The sequence below is a fragment of the Condylura cristata genome, unplaced genomic scaffold (genome assembly GCF_000260355.1).
Source record: "Condylura cristata isolate star-nosed mole 26May11 unplaced genomic scaffold, ConCri1.0 scaffold00012, whole genome shotgun sequence".
NCBI lineage: Eukaryota > Metazoa > Chordata > Mammalia > Eulipotyphla > Talpidae > Condylura > Condylura cristata.
The window spans coordinates 20,553,177-20,576,007 of record NW_004567113.1 but is presented as its reverse complement, the minus strand read 5'-3'; the positions used below and the strand labels follow the sequence as shown (position 1 = coordinate 20,576,007).

The 22,831-nt window shown below is 36.0% G+C and overlaps 1 protein-coding gene across 1 annotated transcript in view; it reads right to left on the bottom strand.

Annotated features, from left to right (window-relative positions):
- The window catches only part of ADAMTS3 (ADAM metallopeptidase with thrombospondin type 1 motif, 3), a 222,508-nt gene that overhangs the window by 48,859 nt on the left and 150,818 nt on the right, over positions 1-22,831 (bottom strand). Inside the window, exon 5 of the mRNA XM_004681225.2 lies at positions 2,473-2,672. Within this exon, the coding sequence (XP_004681282.1) occupies positions 2,473-2,672 (200 nt within the window). The remainder of the gene's footprint in view (positions 1-2,472; positions 2,673-22,831) is intronic.

The following is a 22,831-nucleotide window of genomic DNA, read 5'->3' as shown; positions in this document are numbered from 1 at the left end:
TCGAACTCATGCTGAAGTGGCTTAAGCTTCTTAGTGCTGTGCTTTAACCCCCATGCCATCAGTGAGGGCCCTCCTTTGTCTTCTGTTAATAATTATTACCACCACATTATTTTTCTTTAAGACTACTTCAACAAGCTATAAATAATTTTGATAAATCTACCTCAATTTTACTAACATTTTAAAACCTTTGTTTCCTCCAGAAAAAAAAATGGTAATAATTAACATCTTCTAATATACTTGAAAAAATACGAAATGCCCAATAAATTCTGGTTTACTTCTTAAACACCGCTTTCATTATATCATCAAGCTGATAAAAAGCTTTCATCTGTCATTTATATCTTACTTTGAATCCAGAGTTTTTGTCTCCCAAGATTGTTCATAATCTACCTCTGTGCTATTATCCTCATTTGTTCATTTATCCAGTCCTTTATTTGACATATGTTTAACATTTAATAATTTAGAAACCCTTTTAAAGTTTGGAAATAAGAAATACAAGCTTCCTTTATGAAATGGAGTTCATTTTAAGTTGAAGGAACAATATGAAGCAAATCACTTGGATCTGAAAGTACTCTGTTAGTTCAGAAGCTGAATAAGAAAGACCATTTGGACTCTGGAATGTAATTAAATTGACTATCAGGGAAACTAAAGATAGAACCTATTTGCTGACTAGTCAACTAAGGTAAAGGTACCAAATGAGATGAAAAGAATTATGTTCTTTTCTCCTCTTCAGTAACGTATTTCTCCCAAAATGAAGGCCAAGAGATAGACCTTTTTTTGCTGTTGAGTTTCTTTCATAGGTTCTGTCAGCGAACTTATGTGACACTTGAAGAAAACCTCTATGTTGTGTTGGGTAAATTTGCTGAGTCACAATTTTACATAGCCACGTGAGTTGTAAAGCATGGCTAGAACAGATCAAAATAATTCTAGCATTGCTAAATGTAAGAAAGAAGGTTTACAGATTTCTATAAGAAGCCTAAACTCCCATTATAGTTTCAGTAGAATGTTATCTTTGGTTTTGTTTCTAACCTTCAATTCTTAAGTACTTGATAAATTTGAGACAAAGACACACTCATTTCTGTTATCTAATGGTCTACTGTAGAGCATTGGGGGTAGGGATAGGAGAGAAAGGGATTCAGTGTTGTCTGTCATGCTTAAAGCTGTCTACCTGTCTTCTGGGGAAGCCTGAAATTATCCAGTTGGAGAGCAGTGGGAGTTGTCTGTAAAATCAGCTGAAAGTCCTTAATCTGAGCACTATTGAAATTTTAAATGGAAAAGTCATCATTTTTAGCGGCACAGGGCTGTCCTTCCCTGTATTTTAGGATGTTTAGAAGCATATAGTTATTTTCTATGTGCTAATTTGACCTTATAAGAGGAATTAGAGCCAATCAACAAATCCAAATGTGCTTGGATTTCTGTACTCCTTTCCATCTCACACAGACGTGGCATATGGAGAATATTATAAACTGACATCTCAGTGAGCAAAATCACATTTAGCTTATAGGCTGATGTATTACAAAATATAAAATCTTAGTTAGTGATAATGACATTCTTTCTTCCTCAGAGTAATTGTTTGAAATCGTAAACCTGGAAAAGGAAAGGTAATACAATACTGATGTCTAAAGATGCATGAAAAGTTAAAAGAGGGCAAAAACAGTCTTAGGTAATGTATTACTTAAGTCACTTTGATGTATTTTTCATAATTTTAGGAGCTAAAATTTTAAAAAGTGCAGCATGATATCAATTAACTTTTAGAGGTAGGTGGTTTATGCATTATTTCTCCTCAGTTGTCCTCTGCCAAATGACAACAAAGGAATGCCCGTTTAAAGATGTTGACTAGATTTCTTCTGTATGTAATTAAGGCCCATAAAAGAGAAAATTAAGGACAAATTTAGATTCTTTTATGACTGCAGATCAGCACTGTGCCAAGAGTTGAGTATACTTTGCAAATATGTTGCCATCAATTATATAATGCTGGAAACGATCAGTTTAGCTCAAAAGGTCTAAAAACAAGCATGCACAGAGAGTAATCAAGTCCAAAGCACTCTTTGTCAACTGGTTTGAAAAATGATGCAGAAAGAATATTTCACTTCTCGTGATTCACATGAAGGCAGGTGGACAGAGACCTGAGTGCTTTCATTATCCCCAGAGCAAAAAATGAAAATCATAATCCATGCCATCATTCCATGATAGTTTTTTAAAGTTTATCATTTTCCCTGCAACTGTAGAAAACTAGGTAATCACCCCAAAGAAAAAGTTGCTTCAGGCTTCCTTTCTTTTTTGCAGTCTTGTCTGCTAACTATGCAGATCAATATTTGAATTGAATGTAGTTGTTCACACATTTTGGATGAGGGGCTCAGGCTTCATCCAAACCTGTGAGCTCTGGGTCAGGCTCACACAGTCACCAAAAGATGCTAACAAAAGAGGAGAAATGAATCAAAAGATCAAAAAGCCTCAAAAGGAATCACTACTCACAATGTTCATCAGGGTGAGGAGGTAGTTTTGGACATGCTCTTTGCCATGAAAACGAACCACAGAGTCATCCACGCCCAGCAGCACCTCAATGTTGTAATCGTTTTCTCCTGCATGTCTGCGACGCCTCATTGTTTCATTCAGCTGCTGGCCAATGTTGTTGTAAATAGTACCTAGGTCATCAAGGCCTTCCAGAGCCGACTCTATCAAGAAACAAAAGGAACTCAGGCATTTCAGTTTCCCCCAATGGGCCTTCTAATACCTTCTTACAAAAAAGAACCTTTTTGGGTGTCTGGCATTATAATACTTAGTCAGAGATGCTACTTTTCACTTTATTCTTACATAGTACTCATGTATGTGCTCAGACAAACCTCCTAAAAATTCAACAAAGAACAGAGTAGTGAGGGTAAACTACTACCACTCCACAGAAGCAGTGTCCACATGGCAGACTGCTCTCTCTAAGTAGAGTTCTTTAGACTTTCCCTAGCTGGATCCCAGTGTGAAACAGAGTGCTGGTTACACTCTTTGATTACCCCAGAATAAAACTAGTTAACTAGTTGTAAAGTAAATGGAGCGAACAAATAAAAAATCTTATGTTGATAAATTATCAGTAGTTATTTAATCCATTGGAAGCATGGTGTGTAGAATATATATCCCATGAATCAGTCTTTTATTCAGTAGCCTTAATTTAAAAATAAAATTGTAGCATGGCTACACCACAGCAGCTAGTGGGAGGATGATCAGTCACCGAATTGCTTTATTCCCTCTGAGTTTCATTTTCCTGTGACTGCTGCGGGAGAGAAATGGACGTTCAAGGTGTACAGCCACTTAAACCTGCCGGTTTCCACCTTAGTGCTGGCTATCCCCTGGATAGTGGGGACATTTTACTCATGATGTATATGAATCTGCGAGATACTAAAGAAGTCAGTGAAAAATTAATAATATGTGAAGAAAAATGAAAGCATCAACAATTTTTGATCTTATGTAGCCAAAATAATTTAAATTCTTTCCTTTTATTTATACTTCCTGAATGTCTTTTAATTCTATTAAAAAAAAAGAGAGAGGCCCTCCCTGGTGGTGCAGCGGGTTAAAGCACAGCACTGAGAATCTAAAGCCGCTTCCTCATGAGTTCGATTCCCGCCTGCCCCGGAGGTGACCACATGGCGTGGCGGACCTCTCCTGGCCCGCCCGCTGCTCCCCTCAGCAGTGTATTTCGTTGATCTGCCTGTTCTGCACTCCACTCTGTCTCTGGTGAATTCTCTCACCCTCCACATCTCTGGCCTGTATCCCAGTTCTGTATGCACAAATAAAATAAAATCTTTAAAAAAAAAGAGAGAGAGATGAAACTATGAATTATCTTAAACTATTGGCTGAGATACTTTTCTTTTTTCTCTCCCCTCAAAGAACCTAAGTATGGGTGAGTCTTTTGTAGACACACCTATTTTCTTCCAAGGGGCACATGATTGAATCTTAAATCAACTATTTTTCTTAAAGATTTATTTATTCAGATAGAACTGGGATACAAGCCAGAGGTGCAGGTGCAGTGAGAGGATTCACCAGAGACAGAGTGGGGAGCAGAACAGGCCGACTGACAAGTACACTGCTGAGAGGAGCAGCAGGTGGGCCAGGAGAGGTCTGTCGCACCATGTGGATCACCTCTGGGGCTGGGGATTGAACTCATGAGGAAGTGGCTTTAGCTTCTCAGTGCTGTGCTTTAACCTGCCACTCCACTAGGAAGGGCCTCAAATCAACTTTTGAAAAACACAATCTCTATATAACCTGAGCTAATCTATGCTAATTTGTGTGATGGTGTTAGTTTTCAAAAAGTTTTAGTAAATAAATAAAGGGAGATGTAAAATATGGTGTTTAGTTAATTATATTGATGACTTTTCTTCTTTGGAAACTTTTCCTGACGCATTTGCTGGTATTTTAATCATGACTTCTGAATGGGCCTATATATCCACACATATAAAGACACATGTAAAAACACATATACTTGGAGCTACACAAAGAAATATATTCATATATATAGAGATACAGACATCTACCTACCTACCTATTCCACTGGAGAGAAAGAAAAAGGCATTCTCAGATTTTAATTATCTAGATACCCGCCTTCAAATATTAATATTTTTGGTAAGGAATATGTCTTAATGAATTGAAAAATAAAACCAATCATTTGGATACTAAAATAAAGGTATTTAAAACTACCACTATAAACTGAAAGGACATTCATTTCCACCTCAAATATATATATTTTACAAACTGCCTGAATGCTCAAAACAATCACATATCAAAAACAAGTCTGAGAGAGCCATTTCTGACTCATACTTTATGTGAACGTTTATTTAATGCAGTCCTGGGACCTGTAAAGCATTTGAATCAGTGTCTGACATTAATGAATAGGCATTTTCCTCTCCACATTTGTGGTTTTTAGTAATGTTGAGGGGGAAAATAAAAATGTGTCTCTTGGCCAGGAAGACTGATGCCCAAGCTTTAGCCACATGGGATTAGGAGTAGTGGAAGTACAGATTCCATTCACACCCTTTTTACTTGAAAACACACACACATACACATACAGATATATACATACATAATGTGTGTGTGTGTATCAGCACCCTCCCTATAAGTATGGGCATAACTCTGAATATGATTACTCAAGTTTGAAAGCTATACTTTAATTCACTTTGACCCAAACCCAAATGCTAGATAATTAACTGGGAAATTTCTCCTCACTGCCGACTCACATTGGCTCCATATTACATAAATAACTCTCACCACCATCCACATCAAACAGACAGCTTTCCTCAAAAAAAAATTTTAAGAGCTGTAAACCCACATTGAGGGCAAGAGACTACACCTGCAAACATCTTTACTATTCAACCTCATCTTTTCACAAACTTGAGAATGTGAAAGGTTGTAACAGTTAATGTACAAATAGGAAAGTCATACATGAGCCCCCAGTTCTAAAAATGGCTTTTTGACAGAACTGTCAGGACAGTGGCCAGTGGAAATATACTAGCAATGTCATCATATCATTAAGTCCAGTACATGAATGGAGAAGGCTGAATGCTTATTTCTGCTCTAACACACTGTTGATTTGGCCTTCGCCTCCCTCCTTCAAGAGGTGATTTTTTGGAAAGAGAAGAAATCTCTTCTTTCATTGCATGAAGAACCTGGGAAGGGTGAAGGGAGTCTTTTTCTTTCAACCATTGCTGTTTAGTCAACCAAGAACACTTCTGTACCTATTTCCTCCTGTGCTGTACAATGTTGACTCTTGTGATTCCTGAAGTAGGCCATGCTCTGGCTACTTTTTATCGATACACATGACCATTAATTACAGGCAGCTCGAAGACAGGGAAATATCTTCATTAATAGTGAACTTTTCTCAGTATGCTTACTTTATAAAGTCATGCTAAAATGACTAATTGCATGATCTTTGTAATCAGACATCCCTGGCTTCAAATCCAGGGAATGTCACTCCTACTGGTGTAATTTTATTTACAATGCCTAACCTCTCTGAGTCTAAGTTTCCTCAGCTGTTATATGGAATAGTTACACATACATTGCAGACTTGTGGTCATCTGACTATTGATCATAAAAAATTATACACAGTGCTTAGATATTAGTGTTCAACGAGCAGTATTTACTACTACTTCTATGAAGATAATTTCCTGTTTTTAAGTTTTTATTTTATATGTCATAAACTAGATAGTTATAGCTACTTTAAAATAGAAGTGAGAAAAAAAGTCTGGAATTAGTGAGGGAAAATCTGAACTGCTGATAACTTCAGAGAGAATGAGGGTAACAGTGATCTCCCATGGAGCACGAAGTAGATGTAAAGAGAGAAAAAACTAGATTTAACTTCAATGTGAAATCATGTTTAAATTCAATGAGACAAGTTTGTTTAGTAGATCAAAAACATAAAGAAAATTGGAAAGAGTAAACTTATACACAACAATGATCTCTACACACATTTATTGAAGACTGACATGTGTAATGGGTACCAGAAGATAAAGAAACACTTGGCATCTCTCTAACTGTTAACTCTAGGAGCCACACAGTTGTACTGGATTCATATTCATATAGTTGCTGAGTTTGTATCATGTGGTAACAAATACACAAGCCTAGATTACTTTCACAGCTGGTACTTTAGGCAGATCTAATCAGGATACCAGAACATGTTTTTAGTAATAGTTCAAACCTTTACAAAAACCTCCGAATTTAAAGCTGACACACATTTTGACAAAATTTTGGATTCCTCTGTGCCTAATTCTATTACCATCTCCACTCCAGCAAAAAAATATAGGAATTGTCACATGGAAGACAATAGGTGAATTCAAGAAATAAAAGCAGAGTGACATTTTGTTTGTGTGTTGCAAACTGTGGGTCTCCAGCAGCACCTTGTTGACATCCTGATCCTTATACATTGAGAAGAACTAAATGGCTGAGGTGGATATTGAAGAGTGATCGGCGCAATGACAGACTTATCAGGAAAACTAAGCATTAATCAAACAATCAAAAATGACAGTTCTGCCATAGGCACAGTCATGCCATTACATTATTATCTGTGTCATTATGGTATTTTTCAAACTTTCCAGAAAGAGCAAAGGCAATTCCTATGAATAATTAAAGAGTGCGTGTTTCCTTCAAAAATGTAAGTTTTGAAATTTACTTTAGGAGTTACTGATAATTTTTTTTTAATATTTTAACTGTATATTTTTGTGTACTCTTAGCTTCCCAAATACTATAGATGAACTTTCTGGAAAAGAATATATATATTTTTTGCTATAAAGTATTTTTCTTGAAATGAAATATTCTGGGGGCATGTGTGACCAATTAAGTCAAAGTAAATGTAATTATTTTTAGTATTAAATACAGGGATGTTAGTGTTAAATCATAATGTTCAACTTATCTAACAAAAAAAATAGAATATTTTTTGCTGATTATAAACACTTGGATATAAGACATTTTCAGGATGGAATATGGCATGGTTATATCTGATCACATATATATGTATATCATGTATACACCATACATATATATGTGTGGTTATATATGTATGTATGTATTATGTAAGACTGGTGAAACCACTCTCCACCCCAAGGAGGAAAAAAAATTCCTATGGCCTGAAAAAACAAGAAACGAAGATCAAATTGGAAAAGTAGAAGTCTTAATAAAGTTCTGAATAAAACACATTCGGGGTTGAAATGCCATTATAAACACACTGTGATAGAAGCCTTGACAGAGTCATCCACCTTGTATCCATTTTCTCTTGCCCAAAGGGCAGAGTGCCAATTATATTTGAACTAACCAAAAACCTTAAGCTAAAAGTCATTCCCAGACCCAGATAGACCAAGAAACACGTGTCACTAAGGATAAAAGCCGAAGCAACATAAGCAGAAGCATTGCTTATATCCTGGTTGCTAAAACTGGGTTGTCTGAAGGGCTTCTACAAAGACTTTAAGGAACAAGATTTATCTCAGCAGAGGTACCTGTGGCCCTTCACTCATTATTCCTTCCTTCTGCCTGGAGCATGATGTCAGTAGTTTCGGGAGGTGAACCTAGAATCAAGGCATGCGCCGGCTATGGCAGGGTAGCTCTGTGAATGGAACGCGACCCCGTGATGGGGAGAAGCTGGCATTCAGCCTGGACAGCCAAGCACAGGAAGGAGAGCACTTCCATCATGCCAGGTCCTATCGCTGAATCTAGCCCTAATGCATGTGACACTGACAATACTTTTGTCCTCGAGGTTGTCCTGCACTCTTACTCCCATTGGGGACATATGTTACTTTTCATGTTAATAAGTGAATGACAAAGTTAAACTCACTTTACCAAACATGTCCTACAATGGCTTTCTTTATAATGTATCTACTTCAAAAATGAGGCAGAAACACACTAGTTTGCTAACAATAAATATAAAATAAATCCACACACAGACACTTGGCACTCTTTGTGAACGGAACAACGTATGAGCATTAAGTGATCAGAATGCCACAGGTTGGATTTTATAATAGTAAGTGGAGATCTTTGGATCCCAGCTGAAGAATAGGTAGGAAAATCCAACAAGTGTTTTCTATTACTGTAGAAGCAGAGAACAGTTAATTTAAATAATTATGTTGATCTGTGTATTGTCTGATAATGATTTTTCTATGGATAGCTTTTTTAAAATTTATATTGTAATCAATTCCTAAAAAGACATAATAACAGCATCTACATCTATATGGGGCATCTTTCTATCAAAATATAAAATACTTTTGTGAAAAGCAGCAGAAGTCTTCACCAACAGGAAAATTCTTTAGTTATCATTCAAACAACCATATATTTAGGCCAATTTATAATGTCAATTCTGGGCTCATTAGTACATATTGCTTTTTTAATAACAAGACATTATCATTGAATGGATATTAGTTTCCATGAGTTCTTTATCCAAACTTTCTAATTATAGAATACACATTTACTTTTGTTTTTATTGGCTACTTTAAGGGATAACATATGGTGTTTTTAAAATGCAAAACTTCTTATGTGAAAAAATAATGTTTTCATGCATTTTGTTTGTGATTATTAGAAAACAAACAAAATAAAAAAGTCAAGCTGAGCAGCAATAAAAGCTAAATTGACTAGTCCAATTTCATTACCCGAACTAAGAGAAATTTTGGAATGTAAGAGTGCTATTTTTTGAAAAGTCCATGTTAATCTTCTAAACCTTTATCCAGTAAACAAAGCAATAAAATTTGTATAGCAAAATACACATAAGTTAGTTATTTAGTAATAAAAAGAAACATTGCATTGGGGAAAAAGTGACCTTAATACCAATATACAGAAAATTCTGATTTTTATTAGGAATCTCCTATATGTGAGTTATAATGCTTTTGGTGGCAAACAAAGAAAATGAAGTGTTTTTAAACTGTCAGGGAGCATTTTGGCTTACATTGCCAGAGATTCAGTGGCAGGGTGATTCCTGGGCTAATTAATTCATCAATACTTCATCCAATAAGCAACTCTTCTCATCTTTCCATATCCTGCCATTCTTGGTGTACAATCTTTACCGTCACATTAACTTATTTGATTATTTCAATCAATTTCAACATCATAGCCTGGTACAACTAATCATCATGCAAATCTTCATAGCAGTTGGCAAAAACTTTCCCTAGAAGTCCCTAGTACATTAATGACATGTGTCAGTGGCTGGAATCATATCATATGCACAGGTAAAATTCTCTCACAGATAGGAACAGAGCCCCGATTATCGTGTTCCAACAGAAATCAATCCCCATTACTAAGGCCATCCCCAGCCGCCCTCCTCTGAAGACATGCATAGTAAAAGGATGCTTTATGAATAATACTGAAGTCCTATTAAGAAAAATGAGAAGGAAAGACCTAGAAGTAAAAGAGGTGGGGACAATGTGTTTGGACTGCAGTCTACCTTGCTGAATCTTCCTCTTTCTGCTTTCTCTAGCAAAGGTCTTCCACTGGTCTCCTATTTTACCTTACTTTTGCATGCATATATTTAGGTTTAATATCTCTAATTATAACTTGCTTGCCGAGAGATCACTCCTGCATTATTTTGGTGCCATAGTTTTTGAAACATACGGTTCTTCACTCCCATCATAGTGAACTGTCATCTTTGTGGCTTGCTCAGCCCCATTTTAGCCATTTCTTAAGTCACTGAAATGAATTTAATATTCTCTATTATATTCAAGTTTCAAATGAACTGCGATTTATTTATTTATTTATTTAGTATAAGAATGTCCTGGGCTCTCCCTGGTGGTGCAACGGGTTAAAGCACCACATTATGAAGCACTCCAAAGCCACTGCAGCACGAGTTTGATCCCCAGCCAGGGAGCTGATCCATAAGGCGTGGCAGACCTCTCCTGACCCACCTGCTGCTCCTCTCAGCAGTGTACTTTGTCAGTCTGTTCTGTTCCCTACTCTGTCTCTGGTAAATCCTCTCACTCACCACACCTCTGGTCTGTACCCCATTAATAAATAAATCTTTAAAAAAAAAAGAGAGAATTTCCCAAATATTACATAGGACATACTGACACTAAACACAACACAGTCCTGGGTGTAGGGCAATTACTTTCTTAGACAGCCCAAGCAGATACACAGATTTATGTCCTCCTGGCCTCACTTCTCACACTCTCCACTTAGTTCTAACAGTGTGCGCTGGCCCAAGCATGGCCAACCACCACCCATTTCCTTGATGCTAGTAACTGACTAATATATGAGCAATCTGTCAAACTCATGTTAGAAAACCATGACCTATTATATATTACTTGGCATCACTAAGAAAAGAGGTGCTCTTCACTAAATTGGAACTTGTACATATAATATAATGCTGCAGCTGCTTAATGCAAGCACTGGGGATAATTGTTGGGTGTTAGTTTAATGTAAGAGAAAAATGAAGATTACTAAAGGAGAGAACAGTTTACAGGGATTAAGTTAGAGGCTCTGAATTCAACCATTCCTGAAATCTTGGTCTTTTGTTCTCATGAGTCACTATCACTACCACACTTTCTTACTACTTATAAAAAAATGCTTAGGAAAGACTGATGTTCAATCTTTGAACACAAAGCTAAAAGAACTGATTAATAAACCTACCTATGTTCTTGCTGGAGTCATCCATTGTTTTTATTTTCCTTCCTACATTTTAAAAATACGTTTTCTAAGACCTTTAAAAAAGGACTATATAGCTTAGCTTATCTCAAATTAAATGCTTCATTCTTTTTCTTTTATTTTATGTGAAGGAATTTGTTACTAGTGCTCCATTTCTTAGTTTGTTTCTTCTGTTATTAGCTGCTTATTATTAGCTAACACCATACGTAATGTTAATTCTGAAAGGAAACACAATATTTAATTTTTCTAATTTTACAACTCTCTATACCTCTAGCATTATAATTTATATTTCTCCTTTTCCTGACTAAATTATATTCTCTCTTATTTTGTAGTTGAACTCTACTATATCAAAGATTAGAAGAAGAGTTCCCCATGCCCAATTTATAAGTTAAATTCTCATAGCTGCGTACTGCTAGAAGTAAAAGTTTTCTAAGTTAGCTCAATTGTATTAAAGAGGAATAAGGTTCCATTTTATAACTCTCAGCTGTTATTTTTATCAGCAGTCTCTTATATGCTACTTTTTAGAGGTAAAAGATTTCCTCATCTCAAACTTCTCCAGAAGTTCTACTTGAGCTACTTTTTTTTTAAGCATAATGATTTAACAAAAATTTTAACACAAGTTGTTACAGATAAACTATGAATGTTAACATCTGTCATTATCCTTTCCAAACAATATGTAAAGAATAGGCCATTTAACTTGAACCATTAGAAGCACTGGGAGAAAAGCAGTGGACAAGAACATATGGAGCTTGTCCACATTTTTCGGTAATAACTGATGAAGCACAGTAAGAAGAATAAAACAAGATAAGAAGAAAAAGAGCAATTAGTTGAAGTTGGCACATTTTATTAAGATGTTCAAAAGAAGGCAGAAAATAGGCAAAGATGTAAAATGATGGCTTGATCCCATGAAATATTTGTTATAATTTTGTGATATGTATTAACTTTTAATACAAGTGACCTTTTAATTCAGATTTATACTACAGAGCTTTCAGAATGAGGCTATATGATACATAAAGAGAATCAGAGAAGATTCAGGTATATGGTAAGAAGACTCTTAAATGGCCCCACAAAGTTCTTCAGAAACTGTTCATATGTGATATCGCTTAACGACTGTATTATATCACAGGGCTTATCACCAAATAGAAGCATAATCAAGATGGGCTGGGTTTAACTTTAATTATTTGTATTTTGCCATCACATGCATGCTATTAATAGGTCAGAGTTTTCTGTGGTTAGTTGCAGAAGAGGTCATCAGTGTGAACCTGGGAAAGGATATGATGTGCCACTGTGAACCTGGGAAAGGATATGATGTGCCACTGCTGACTCGTAAGATGCAGGGAACTTGTGCATGGACAGGAAAGAAGTCTCTAGTTGTCAACATAGAGCCAACCAACTGTCGACAAAGAATATTTAAGTATTTACATACCCACAACAGACTGAAAATCTGGAGAGATATAAAATCATTTTATGCCCTTTTTTTTTTGGATGCGCTAAAATTTTACATGCTACCTCCAGGAAAATTGTGCTACAGTGAAATTCCATAGCATGAAAATGTACATTATGGTAACATTAAATTACTGAAGAAGAGGTTAGAATTTATTTTTAAAACTAAAGCATGATGTTCATTTGTATAACACTGATCTGTTTTGGCTTACGTTAAAATGTGCCAGGTTTTATAGTTATAGACATTCAATATAGCCATAATAATTAGTCCAAGTTTAAGAAAAATTGATGGTAGATGTCTTGCTATTGGGTACTATGAATAGAATGATGGAATTTACAGATGACACTGATTTTATTAAAATTAAAATAAAGTTGAAAATTTATCCCATTATTTAAATTGAATAACAACTTTTTTCTACTCTAATAAAATTTTGAGCCATTCATAAAGTGAGTTTCCATGAAAGACTTTTATTTGCTAAAATAAAAATTGTTTTGCTAGGGAATAAAATATTCAGAGGTAATAACTCTGTTATATTTACATTTTGCCCATATAAATTTATCCCTCTAGTAACTCTCCCAAATAGCAATGTACATATGGAAGCCAAAAAAAAAAATTGGTAAGTACTTTTATACCCTCTGTTGTCTTAAATATAGGAAAAACAGTTTTAATGCTGTCAGTTCTGGATTAGTTTCACAAGAACTTTCTCATCACTGTGGGTTCCCTTGCCTACCTGATAATTTTTAAAATACAGTTGTACTATTGTTTGTTGAGGTGACATTGCTTTCCAGCTCTGTGTATAATTTAGGGTGTAGGTTCACACCTCTCCAGATATGCTGCCAGACAACTCCCAGCACCAAAGCACCCAAAGTCATCCACCACAGCCTACTGTGCCTTGTCCTCCCTTTGCTGCCAACTGGTAACTTCAATTCTGCAGTGAGAGGCGAGGGAATGTTCTGGTTTACTTTTGTCGATTCCTTTGTTTTGTTTCTTCATAATCCATTTAACTGATATTTGTCTCTCTCCTTATGACTTCTGTTCAGCATAATTTGATCAGTATCTGACCTAGTGAATGTTACCTTGTTGGCAGCTGGATGTATTTACAATCCTATAAATACTCGAGTTTTATTCTTGCAGACAGTTAAATCACTTATAAATAGTTTGGTCCATTCAGAGCTTAATTTCAAGATATATTAAGCTGGATCAGAGCAGTGCTCTTCTAGACCTAGTTATTCATCATTGCTGGGCAAGACCCAGCTGTGAGCTCTCTCCAATGCCAGGTGAGTCATGAGATGCTGCAGTCTGCCTAGTGGGTTCAAGCATCATTCCCAGCCCCTTGGAAAGGTAGATACTGTCTTATGTAGTTCTTTTTCGAGTTTTACATATTTCTTCACATGTATATGCAGGGCTCAGCAAAATGCCAGAGGTGAGCCTCTACAGATGTTCATAGTTCCACTCTGTGTCTTTCTCTTCTCTGCACTCAGTCCTGTGAACGCTGGCCACTTTTCTCCCAGATTCAGCCCTGGTTTCTCAATTCAGTGCCTGTCAGACTCTGCGAGGATTCTCTATTCCTGAAATTTAGATTGAACCCTCTAGGCAATAAACAAGTATAATGCTGAGACTTACTCATTTGTTTATCACTGTCTATTGACAGGTAGCCAGGATCTTAAGTTTGTTTTTTTTCCCTTCCAGATACTTTGTCCATTTCTCGCTGTTTAAAGCAGGAAGGTGAATCCATGATTTGTTACTCCATCATGACCAGGAGCACAAATTCACTAATTTGGTTTTGCTAAGTATATGTGGTGGGTTAGAAGCTTAGATTTAGGCATGTTACTCTGTGAAATGACTTAGAACTTTCTGCTGTCATTCAGCTTCTCCTAAATCACATTCTGTATACATTTTCTTAGATTTGTGAAAGTTAGGTAGTAGTGAAATGTTCAGTGTAATAACCCTGACAACATTCTTGTGATAAAAAAAAAATCATGCTTTCAAGAGATAATTAAATCTCATTGAATATGTCCTTGCCACACATAGTAATATATGGAAGGGAGAAAATAATATGATTGAACAGCATGTTGTAAATCTCAAAAAAAAAAAAAAAATTCCATTCACTTTTCTCATAAAAACAATGTGAACTTCTTTGTTCGTGAAAAGCTAAGACAATGGCACTGTACATGTGTTTACAGAAAGAACTTTCATCCAAGAGTAACCAAAAAAATAGAAAAATAAAAAATGCATGTTACTTAACACAAACATGGAGAGAGTTCAAAAAATTAAAAACTTAGCAAACATAGGTATCACCTTACCATCCAAAAAACATGTTTGAAATATTCACTAAAAATGTTGCTTTGAATTTTTTTAGAGGATTACAAACTAGGTTTTAAAAAATCATATTTAGATGATAGAAACTTGGGGTGAATTTCAGGAAGTTGTGTTATAGAAGTGAAGACAAGAAATGCATTCTATAAATCAGGGTTCATTTTGGGTTATCCCCTAAAATCAACAAAAGGAATGGTAAGTTGTGACAAAAAAATGTATAATTCAAAAATTTGTTCATTCAAAAAGGAACCATCTTGTGATAAAGGGAATGTAACAACGATGAGTCATGGTGGCCTAGGTATGATTGTACCTAAGTTTATCTTTCTAGATTGGAAAGTATTTTTTCTTTTTTGATGCAAAATTAAACATTTAATTTAAATTGAGAAACTACATATTTAATAAGCTACTAAAGATGTAGTGAAAATATTTCAATATTGACTATAAACAAAGTCAATAAATACTAGTATTTATTTAAAAGTGAGACAAGAAACCAAAGTATGGGTAGCAAATCTGTTTTGTAGTGAGTGTGAGTTAACTTCATCTCAACTCATTCCATAGGTTCAAAGACCTAAAATGCTGGTAACACAAGGAGAATCTTCAGAGATGAAAATTTAGTATTACTATAAAATGCACACTTAATTCCTTTTCTGCGTTTTCCTTTCTTTCTCACCCTTCTCATTCCATTCCCTGCTACCATCTCTTCATTTCCTTTCCCTCTTCCTCTCTTCCTTCCACCCATCATTTCCAAACATGCTTTGAGTAATTTTTCAGCATAGAATCTCATCTAGTTTCTAAGAATAAAAGGTGAATAAGCCCAGTTCTTTTTACTGAAGAGATTACAGTTGAGTAAAAGAGAAAAGTACATGAAAAGATACATACAAGAGAAGTATGAAGAAGGTCAATTAACTCTACCTGGATTAATCCAAGAATGTTTTGACAGAGGAGGTAGCATCTGAGCTGGATGTTAAAAGCTGCACAACAGTTAGAGATATGAAGAAAAAGGGTGGGCCAACCCATGGAATGGACAAAATACATACAGAAGAGCTGAAATACACCACCATATTGGGGGAATAAAAAGAGGATGAAGCAAATTCGAAGAAGATGAAACAAAAAACATTTTTTTGTGTTGAGGTGTGATTGCCAAGGAAAATTAAAACAAGGTCATAAGGAATCTTAAATATTACAGTAAGGGAGGCTTAGTGCCAGTATTCCTGGGGCTATTCTGTATCAGATTGCTATCCTGGCATGAATATAGGTAATGCTTTCTTTCACTCTCAAATGTGTCCTAGTTTGAATCGTAAATGGTGACCCAACTAATAGGTTTCTTCATGTCAGAATGTGATATCTAGAAGACAAGTCTGAAGACATATACTCTCTTTTGTGCTCTGTGTTCAGTGATAACAGAGTTACTACCATACCGGATTCCACGTTCCAGTTCCAGTGATGTTCTGCTCTATTTGTGAAAGCTGGAGTAGTGATAGGGTTATCTGGCAGTAGACATCCATTCTTCCTGCCTTCCTGTGGTTTGTGCTCCTGCAAAAAGCTGGACCACATGTACTGATGTGCTTGCAGGTAGGATTCCAGATGAAAATCTGGTTAAGTCAATTAGATGCACTCACATAAGATTTGAATTCAGAAGTGGCAAGTGTGGTTGGGAACACACTATACAGATGGGTGTTTCGGTAGCCATGTCTAGATGTAGTCTCCAGTTGTGTGAATACCAAAAGGAAAGTATGATAGCAAGTAGTAGCAGATGGTTAGCAAGTTCTTTGAGTCACCAGGTCCAGCTGCAACTTGCTCATTCTCCAGTACCCTGACTTTAGTATTAATAGCAGCTGACCGGGTGGGCCAATCTTTCTGGAAACTAGTCCTGGAGCCCAAACCTAGAGGCAACTTCTCCAATCCTTCCAGCAATTTAACATGCACTTAATTCTTTATATTAAATCCTTTCATGCTTAAAATAGCTAACGTGGTTTCAAGTTCCTGGAACTGAACCTTTACATATATATGGTAAGTTATTTAACAAAATTGGACCTCAAATTCACAGCCATATAATAAGAAGGTTATGCTATTCAAAGGCCTGAGAAAGCTCTCCTACCTCTAGAACTCTACTTCTATGATTCTATACTTTTGTGAGTTTGCCTAATACCTCTCCTGCTTCTTCAGGAAATGCTTTCAATCTGGTGTTTTGCTTATATTTCCATATAACTGTTTCCTTGAGATCACTAATAATATACTAGGAGTATTCAGAAAAGGAACCTTAAATCAAAGGATGTGTACAAGACAGGTGTGAACAATCACTCACTTCTTTAACATTTATTGTTCACCTATTATGTGCCAGTTGCCCCTAAGTAATATCTTACAAACTACTTGACCTAGCCCAAACATGTGTTTAGATAAAAGTTCCTGGAAGTACATTTTGTTTTTGTTTGGTTTGTAATTGAAATTCTTTGACTTGTAACCTATAGATATCCCTTCTACACCTTTCCATTCCAGGCTTCAATCAGTGGAGCTGCTTCTGAATTAATCTGAATCAACCACATTTTCATGTGCTTTTTTCTAGACCACTATCTCCACTTCGAACCCCGTTTTTTTTTTTTTCAGTTATGTGAATCAACCACATTTTCATTTGTTTTTTTCTAGACCATTATCTCCACTTCCAACCCCGTTTTTTTTTTCAGTTATGTGAATCAACCAGCCATCATTCTTTTCACTGCTGTAGCTTTCCAACTCCCCACGTTGTTGCTCTCATCCTAACTCTTCCACATGTCTCTTCCAATAGCTTTTTGCTGTTTCCTGTGCTCCTCACCAAGAGTCTGAGAATTACCCATGATCCTTTGCTTTTTACACATCTTCTGTTGGACAAATCATTCAGTGATAGACTTTTTTTTTTTTTTTAAAGATTTTTATTTATTTATTCGTACAGAACTGGGGTACAGGCCAGAGATGCGGAGGGTGAGAGGATTCACCAGAGACAGAGCGGGGAGCAGAACAGGCAGATCGACGAAGTACACTGCTGAGGGGAGCAGCGGGCGGGTCAGGAGAGGTCTGCCACGCCATGTGGTCGCCTCCGGGGCAGGCGGGGATCGAACTCATGCGGAAGTGGCTTTAGTTTCTTAGTGTAGTGCTTTAACCCGCTGCGCCACCAGGGAGGGCCCTAGACTTTTAATATAAGTAACATATCCTGAGTTATAGGACATTTTAACATAGTTGCTCTAAAGTTTCCTTATTATCATTATTCTTGAAACATTAACTATATTATCTCAGAATAATATATCTGAGAACACTTTTCTTAAACCTCCTTTCCAGGTTACCAAAACCCTGAAGTCAATTTTACTTTGCTTGCCTCCTCAGGCCACTGTCAGATTATAACTCTTGCTACAAATATTCCTAGATTTGACATTCTAGCTGCATTTCTGCATCCAGTTTCTTATTCCGGGCTCTATAGTTTGAACTGTCTCCTCAATCACTATTTTCTTCCTTCTACACCTCTTCTATGTTTGATCAGCAAAGTTTAATGTTGCTAATCTTTAAGTATAATTCCCAAAGCTTTTTTAAATCTAAGCCTTTTATCATGGATCATTGGCAAATATTTCACTATCTTAATTACATACGAAAAAATGTTCCTAATCACTTGTCATCAGAGAAATGCATATGAAAACCACAATGAGAAACCACCTCATTCCTGCAAGAATGGCCTATGTCAGCAAAACCAGCAAACAGCAACATGTAACATATGGACTAGCCAAGCCCCTATGAAAAGCAGTGTGGAGGTTTCTCAAAAGACTGAAAATGGGTTTGTCATATGACCCCAGAATCCCACTCATAGGTATCAATGAAAAAATACAAAACAAAAACAAGCAAACTGATTTGAAAGGCAATCTTCACACCTATTTTGATAGCAGCACTATTTGTAATAGCCAACACATGGAAACAACCTAACTGCCAAAATAAAAACAAAAAAACCCCAACAACACTGGAATAAGATGTGGTACATATACACAATGGAATACTACTTAGCAATCAAAAAGATAAATTCATACCACTTGCAGTAATGTAGATACATGGATGGAGATAGAAGAGCCTATACTATGTTAAACAGGAAAGAAGGAGAAATATAAATTCTAGGTGATGTCACTTGTATGTGGAATACAGAAAAACCAAACACAGGGTCAGACAAAGACAAATTTTAAAGCCAATCCATGAAAACTGACTTAAATCTTAGGCTTGTAAAGGGGGGAGGTGAAAATGGAAATGGAGGAAAGAAAACAATGGACTATGATGGAGGACTATGGGTATCATGGTATTGGGAGTGCTATGCATAACATACTTGGGGAAAGAAACCCTATACTATCAAAGCACTCAAAAGGATGTGAAATAATGTTATTTCAATAACAATAAAAATAAATTCCATGTCTCTTATAGTAGTTGAGCTTTAATTTTAGAAGAATTAACTAGTTATTTTCATTATTGTCTTATTTTTTACCATTTTAATTATTGCCTCAACTGAGATGAAATAATTAGATGATTATCCACCTGATAATTGTCCACCTGAACAGAACTAGCAACATAAAAAAAAAAAAAGACTACTGAATATATTGATTGGAGACAGAGAGATGATCCATGGATCAGCGAAAACTTTGAACAATTCCTCTAAGGAATTGTTTTGTTGTTGCTATTGTTGTTTGTTCATTTTCCATTCATATTATAGGTCCATAATAACATGAGAGTTAGTATATCATTATTCTAGATGCTTTGAAAATTTTCACTATACTGACTTTGTGGAATTGTAAACAGAGGGACACAAATATTTTTAGCCAGAGATGCTGTTGTGACTACAAAAAATCTGGCAATTAAAACTAAAATCCATTTTTATATAGGAAAAAATGGGCTAAAAAGTAACCAATGAGCCTGAAATACACTAAGGTGTCAACAGAATGAGTAAATTAAAGGTGAACAAATCAGCAAGTAAACAGTTTGGTTTAGAGAAAAATCAGACTAAATGTTTCATACTGTGTCAATGTGTACAAAGTAGAATGGGAAAAGAAAAACCATAATAGCTAATTACCTAACAGTAAAAAAATGCTGCAGGCAAGTTTTATAGCCAAGAGATGTGCACTATAGTACTATAGATGATATTATACTTCGAAAATATAGCTAACAAATGCAGTCATACCTCTGTGTTTATGAATTTGTTTACTTGTTAAAATGTGTTTGTTTACTCCAAATCATTACTTCCACACGCAAAAGGTAGTAAAACTCAATAAGGCGGGCCCTCCCTGTTGGCAGAGAGGGTTAAAGCACTGCACTGAGAAGCTAAAGCCACTTCTGCATGAGTTCGATTCCTGCCTGCCCCGGAGGTGACCACATGGCATGGCAGACCTCTCCTAGCCCACCCGCTGCTCCCCTCAGCAGTGTACTTCATAGATCTGCCTGTTCTGCTCCCCACTCTGTCTCTGGTGAAGCCTCTCACCGCCCCTGAGCCCGGCCTGTACCCCAGTTCTGTATGTACAAATAAATAAATCTTTAAAAAAAAAAAAACTGAATAAGGCAAGAAAATAAATTTAAAAGAATTGGGTATTATAGTAATTATATATATATATATAGTTATATGTATAATTATAATAATTATATCACTATTTTCAGGTTACATTATTAGTTTATAGCAAATCCAAAAGAATCTTCACTTGACTATTAGAATTAAGAATTAAATTAACCAAGTCACTGAATATTAAACATCACTTACACTTTAATATATCTATATCAGTGAGAAATGAAATTATTACAAACAATAAAAAATAAAGATTATTTAAAAAATAAAAATTTTAGGAAATTTACAATAAAGATGTGCTAGAATTCTATGCTGAGAAATATATCTTGAACTGAGGTCACAGAACTGGAGAAAATATTTGTAATATACCTCTGACTAGACATTTCCACCCAGAATATGTAAATACTGTGACAAAATAATAAGAAGATAGACATCCAATTTCTAAAAATGTCCTTAAAAATGAACTTCACAAAAATAGTCTAATAACTAAAAGACATTGATAAGGAGTCTCACCATCGCTAAGCAGAAGAAAAAACAAATTAAAGCCAGATAGCACAAACCTGTTATCATGGGTAAAACTGGAAAATAAAAACTGACAATACCAAGAACCCAAGACCCAAAAAGTTTTGGTTGGGTCAAATAAAACTTGTATACTACAGGTGGAATTTGCATTGGTGCACTACTTTTTTAGTAATTCAGCACTATCTACAAAGTTTTATGTCTACTACATGACACACCGATTTTACTTTCATGTAAAAACTGAGGAGAAATGAGTATGTATAAATATAGCAGTAGCCATTCATACTAGCAAAAATTGGAAATAGATTGCCTGAATGAAATTATGGTAAATTTATATAATGGAACAGTATAAAGTAATAAAAAAGGACAACTTGCAACTGCACTTAGCAACATGGATAAATGTAACAAACAATGTGAAGTAAAGGATACAGTAGAAAAAAGAATAAATATTATACAATTCAATTTATATTACAATTATTAATGCCATGAGAAGTCAAACTACTATTCTATGTGGAAAGAACTCAGAACACTGAGTACCTTGAGATACTACCTGAGAGATGATATAAGTTTTTGGATGCTAGAACTATACTATAAACTGATGGCAACATTTGCAAAAATTCACTGACTTGAGAATTTAATACTTCTAATCAGGTCGGTTATTATTAAATATTTATTAATAAGGGAGATACCTCAAACTTAGACCATAGCCATCCAAGTTGAGCAACATACAAGTTCAGGATTTTTTTTTAATATTTATTTATTTATGCTTACAGAACTGGGGTACAGGTCAGAGGTATGGTGGGTAAGAGACAGAGCGGGGAGCAGGACAGGCAGACTGACAAAGTTCACAACTGAGGGTAGCAGCAGGTGGGTCAGCTCCCAGGCCAGGGATCAAGCTCATGCTGCAGTGGCTTGGTAGAGCTTCATAATGCCATGCTTTAACCCATTGTGCCACCAGGGAGAGCCCTATTTTTTTTTTTTTTAATGTGTATTGTGAATTGTGTGTCTGTATACTAAAGGTCAAGAAAAAGTTATAAATTTTTAAGATTTATTTATTTGTACATACAGAACTGGGGTACAGGCCAGAGGCTCAGGGGTGGTGAGAGGCTTCACCAGAGACAGAGCGGGGAGCAGAACAGGCAGATCGACGAAGTACACTGATGAGGGGAGCAGCGGGCGGGTCAGGAGAGGTCTGCCACGTCATGTGGTCACCTCCAGGGCAGGCGGGAACCGAACTCATGCGGAAGTGGCTTTAGATTCTCAGTGCAGTGCTTTAACCTGCTGCGCCACCAGGGAGAGCCCGTTATAAATTTTTAAAGTTTTTAATATATACCTACTCTATCATATACCAATATGTTGTTTGACACATGATTATTGAAATAAGAAACTTTGGAGAACAACATAAAAATCTCCAGAAGACATTATGTAGCAATCCAGATTGACACAAAGCAATTTATGCAAGATTGGCTAAGGCCTCCCACAGAGACCACCATCTCTCCTCCCCCCAAAGTGACTTGATAACAAAAACACATTAAATCAATCCATACAATTTACTTCCTAGGGGGTGGAATGTCTGGTAAATGTAAGCCTAGCTAGAGTACCCAGGACATGTGCCAGATCTGTGCCAAAGAATGCCTATGAGATCATTCTTCAAAAGGCCTCTTCTCCATCCTCTTGTCACGATATAAACGACTTTGGTATTTATGCATGCTGGACACTCCTTTAGTATACTTTACAGGTCTTTAAATAAAACCAGCTGTCATTCTAGCTAACCTTAAGAAATAAAAGAAAGAAAGAAACATGGTTTTTCTGTTAAGACTCTGATGCATATAAGAATCACCTAATTCTTAGCGTCTCTACCCAACAGTTTGCCGCACTAAAAATGGGGCTGTAGATGTCACATATCAAAAAGT